The sequence below is a fragment of the Mus pahari genome, chromosome 1 (assembly GCF_900095145.1).
Source record: "Mus pahari chromosome 1, PAHARI_EIJ_v1.1, whole genome shotgun sequence".
Lineage (NCBI taxonomy): Eukaryota > Metazoa > Chordata > Mammalia > Rodentia > Muridae > Mus > Mus pahari.
The window spans coordinates 18212902-18217365 of record NC_034590.1 but is presented as its reverse complement, the minus strand read 5'-3'; the positions used below and the strand labels follow the sequence as shown (position 1 = coordinate 18217365).

General features: G+C 53.5%; 2 protein-coding genes across 2 annotated transcripts in view; one reads left to right on the top strand and one right to left on the bottom strand.

The window, feature by feature from the left end:
- The first annotated feature begins 621 nt into the window (after positions 1-621).
- Ppp1r15a (protein phosphatase 1 regulatory subunit 15A) lies at positions 622-3691 on the top strand. The gene is made up of 3 exons (XM_021212834.2): positions 622-847; positions 1483-2895; positions 3304-3691. The coding sequence occupies exons 2-3, from the start codon at positions 1492-1494 to the stop codon at positions 3589-3591; spliced, it is 1692 nt and encodes a 563-aa protein (XP_021068493.1). The 5' UTR covers positions 622-847; positions 1483-1491; the 3' UTR covers positions 3592-3691.
- A 429-nt stretch (positions 3692-4120) lies between these two features.
- Tulp2 (TUB like protein 2) overlaps positions 4121-4464 on the bottom strand; it is an 8196-nt gene continuing 7852 nt past the window's right edge. Inside the window, exons 12-13 of the mRNA XM_021216911.2 lie at positions 4280-4405; positions 4121-4184 (exon numbers count right to left, since the gene is read on the bottom strand). Of these exons, the coding sequence (XP_021072570.2) occupies positions 4177-4184; positions 4280-4405 (134 nt within the window). The 3' untranslated portion in view covers positions 4121-4176. The remainder of the gene's footprint in view (positions 4185-4279; positions 4406-4464) is intronic.

Below are 4464 nucleotides of genomic sequence, written 5' to 3'. Positions count from 1 at the left end.
AAAAAAAAAAAAAAAATTAAAAAAAAAAAACAAAACAAAACATTGGGTGTTTTGTCTTCTAATAAAAATCCATTGCTAGCAGGGGAGTGGTGGCTCAGACACTTGGAAGGTAGAGGCAGGTGGATCATTGAGTTTGAAGCCAGCCTGATCTAAGCAGTGAGTTCAAGACAGCCACGGATACTCAGAAAAATCCTGTTTCGAGCCCCCCCCCCAAAAAAAAAAAAATCACTCCTGCTTGGAGAAAAGAGGTCGGAAGTGGTGGTGTACACCCTTAACCCTAGCACTCTGGAGAGAGTAGCAGGATTACTGATTACTGAGATGGAAACCAGTCCCTGCCTCTCAAATGAAGAAAATAAGAGGAAAGGGAAATGGGGCGGTAGGTTGGCCTGATAAGGTTCGCGCGCTTGCTCAGAAGCTATGCGAGAGCGCCGGCTCTCACGAGTGAGCCGAGGACACGCCTGGGAAGCCGCCGTGACCTCACGGAGCCCGGAATCTCCGCGAGAAGTTCAGCGGTGTTTTCCTCTTCCCACCTTTCCCAGGGACTTCCGAGACCCCGCCTCTCCGGTGACGTCAGCGCCGCGCCGCGTCCGGGTATAAAAGGCGCGGTGGCGCTGTGGGCGCAGATTGAGTCAGCTCTCAGTTTGTGGAAGATTACATGCCAGACCCCGCGCGACCACGCATCCCTCTGCCGGGTCAGCCTTTGCTACCGCCTGTGAGACATTTCGTCCCGGAGCCCCACGCCTGAGGGCGACATGAACCCGCTGGCTTTGCGAGCAGTCCGGATCCACGATCGCTTTTGGCAACCCGAACCGGCGCTTCAGCCCCCGGGGTGACGTGCAGCCCGCCGGTGAGTGGGGGGGGGGGGGGGGGGGGGCCTTTGGGGGGGGGGGGGGGATGGGGTGGCCTTTGAGGGAGGGCTGGGGAGGACTCTGGCGAGGAGGCTGGAGAGAGCTGGGAGGGGGGGGTTGTTCCAGGTTTGGGGAAAGGACACTGAAGCCCAGATGTCTTATTTGCTCTGAGAGAGGAGAGAGCCCAGGTCTACACTCTACGTTTAAAGGGAAAGGGGCCTGGATGCTAGAAAGGCAATTTCTGTATAGCGCCAAATAAAGGGAAGGACCCCAGCAGGAATAACCGGGTCCGCGGGGTAGGCAGAGGGAGGTTTTTAGGGGCAGGAACACAAGCTTGAGGAACGAAAGGTCACTAAAAAGTCCAGACTCTTACAGGTCTGAGAAAAGGTCTGGCCAGGAACTGTGACTGGGGCTGAGGGAAGGGGTGAAGAGTGTGGGCTCTTGGTTCTAAGGATGTAGAGCTTGGGTGTTGAGAGAGAACCACCAAGTGGCAGAGTTGGGTATGAGCGATGTTAGTAGGAATTTGAGGCAGGGATTCACGTGCTGCTGCTGTGACTAGTTGTTACCATGACTCAGTGCTGTGACCCGATACTGTTTACCAGAGCGACTTCTAAACAGATTTCCCCCTTTCTAGCCCAGACACATGGCCCCAAGCCCAAGACCCCAGCATGTCCTGCACTGGAGGGACGCCCACTCCTTTTATCTCCTGTCCCCACTGATGGGCTTGCTCAGTCGGGCCTGGAGCCGCCTGAGGGGCCCCGAAGTCCCAGAGGCATGGCTGGCAGAAACAGTAACAGGAGCAGATGAGATAGAGGCTGCGACTCTGCTGACACCCGCCCCTGTCTCTGAGAACCACCTCCCTCACGGGAAGGCTGAAGAAAGTGGATCTCCCGAACAGAGTCAAGCAGCCCAGAGGCTCTGCCTTGTGGAAGCCGAAAGTTCCCCTCCTGAAACTTGGGGACTTTCAAATGTTGACGAGTACAATGCGAAGCCCGGACAAGATGGCCTTAGAGAGCAGGAAATGGACCGCACAGCTGGCATGCCCGCACTACAGCCCGCTCGCCTGCAAGGGGCTGATAAGAGGCTTGGGGAGGTGGTGGCTAAAGAGGGGGTGGCTGAACCCGCTTATCCCACATCACACTGGGAGGGTGGTCCAGCTGAGAATGAAGAGGATGGAGAAACAGTGAAGGAGGCCTACCAAGCCTCTGCTGCTTCCAGAGCTCCAGGATACAAACCCAGCACTCCTGTGCCTTTCTCGGGGGAGGCAGAACATCAAGCCACGGAGGAAAAAGGAACAGAGAACAAGGCTGACCCCTCCAACTCTCCTTCTTCAGGCTCCCACTCCAGAGCCTGGGAGTACTACACTAGAGAGAGGCCTAAACAGGAGGGAGAAGCCAAGGTAGAGGCACACGGGGCAGGGCAGGGTCACCCTTGTCGGAATGCAGAGGCTGAGGAAGAAGGGACTGAGACGTCTTCTGTCTGTACTGGGAAGGCCTTCCTGAAGGCCTGGGTGTACCGCCCAGGAGAGGACACAGAGGAAGACGACAGCAGTGAGTCGGATTGGGATTCGGCCGAGGTAGACACAGCTCAGACCTGTGCCACCCCCCATACAAGTGCCTTCCTGAAGGCCTGGGTGTATCGCCCAGGAGAGGACACAGAGGAAGAAGACAGCAGTGAATCGGATTGGGATTTGGCCGAGGTAGACACAGCTCAGACCTGTGCCACCCCCCATACAAGTGCCTTCCTGAAGGCCTGGGTGTATCGCCCAGGAGAGGACACAGAAGACGACACAGAAGAAGACAATGAGAATGTGGCCCCAGGTGATTCAGAAACAGCTGACTCAAACCAGAGTCCCTGCCTTCAGCCCCAGCATTGTCTACCAGAAGAGAAAACCCCAGTCTTCCAAGTGGCCTTCTATTTACCTGGAGAGAAGCCACAATCACCTTGGGCTGCTCCTGAGCTGCCCCTTCGACTGCAGAGGCGGCTCAGATTGTTCAAAGCCCCCACCCAGGACCAGGAACCCGAGCTTCCTCTAAAGGCTCGGAAGGTGAGTGTTAGGGGACTGGATTCTAGGGCGGCTTACTTTGTGGCTCAGGAATTTATAGTCCTAGGGCTGGGATTACAATACCACACTGCCCTTTTTTTCTTTAATATATAATTTATTCAAAGGGCTTAGATTCTGAGTCGGAGGAGGAGGAGGGGTCTGGGACCTGAAAATCCCTAAGGAAGTGTGCTGGAGGCGGCGACTGAAGGGAAGCCGTGGGTTGCAACTTCTTGCATAGGGACTCTGCTGGGAAGGCTGTTCACTCTCGCAATCTCCTGTAAGGCAGGGAGAGCAGTAGCTGTGGCTCACGTGTCTGAGCGAGTCAGAGGGGCGGGGCAGGCGACTATTTGAATACCAAGCATTTTTGCGCGATTAGATTTTTATTTCTTGCCCCTGTCCCTCTGTCCCCAGGTACACTTCTCTGAGAAAGTCACAGTCCATTTCCTTGCTGTCTGGGCAGGACCGGCCCAGGCTGCCCGTCGCGGTCCCTGGGAGCAGTTTGCACGAGATCGGAGCCGCTTTGCTCGACGCATTGCCCAGGCAGAGGAGAAGCTGGGTCCCTACCTTACCCCGTCCTCCAGGGCCAGAGCATGGGCACGCCTTAGAAACCCATCTCTTCCACAGCCCGAGCCTGGCTCTTCCCCTGAGGCCACTCCCTTGAGCCAAGATGTGACCACACCCTCTCCCCCTTCTCAGTGAAACCCCTCCTCCCAGCCCTGGGAGGGAGGCGGGGCTAAGCTTGAGTAGTTTCCTGTTATTTATTTTTTTTTAAATAAGAAATAAAGCCTTTTAATTTGTAGTGATGAGCTCTAAGTGTGTTATTGTTAGCTTCCAGGGAGGCTAGAAATGAGTTGTGTCCAAACTTTAAGACCAACTTGATCTACATAGTGAGACCCTCTTAAAACACAGTCCTGTGTAAGGGACTTCCTTATGTAAGGTGCCGCAAGTAATCTCAGCACTGGGAAGCTGAGGCAGGAGATTGGCTTGGGTTCCAAGACAAGCATAACATAGTGTGGCTGTTTCAAAAAAAATAGAAGGGTCAAGGAAGGTGGTGTTACATACAAGCAAGGTACGACGACGACATATTTGGAAATGTTATAACGAAGCCCATTATTTTGTACACTAACTAAAAAAAAATTAATCAAAAGATTTATTGTTAAAAGACAAGGCCAGGCACAAAGGTGCGAGTGCTTTGTCATCCCAGTACTTCAGAGGTGGAAGCAGGAGGGCCGGATGTTCAAGGCAAGCCTCAGCTACATGGTTCTTGGAGACCAGACTGAGTTATCAAAAAACTAAAAAAGAAAGAAAGGAGGAGGCATGGCGTGAAGCTTTCTCCAAACGCACAGAACAGAGTTGATGAGGGATGGTGTTTTATTCAGTTACTCACACGCCAGTTTCCCATCGAAACTGGATAAGCAGATGGCGAAGGCTTGGAGCGGGCAAAGAGGATATCGGAAATCCATCGTGAATATGTTTGGGGCCACACGGCCAAACTGGAGCACCAGGTGGTCCGCTGGGGAGCAAACCAGGAACTAGTTAAATATTCCTTTTTTTTTTTTTTTTTTTTTTTTT

Bases quoted from the DNA above. Each gene is read 5' to 3' on its own strand.
- Ppp1r15a (XM_021212834.2), top strand. From the start codon at position 1,492: ATGGCCCCAAGCCCAAGACCCCAGCATGTCCTGCACTGGAGGGACGCC. The intron at 2,896-3,303 runs GTGAGTGTTAGG...CTCTGTCCCCAG, and splicing joins TTCCTCTAAAGGCTCGGAAG to GTACACTTCTCTGAGAAAGT.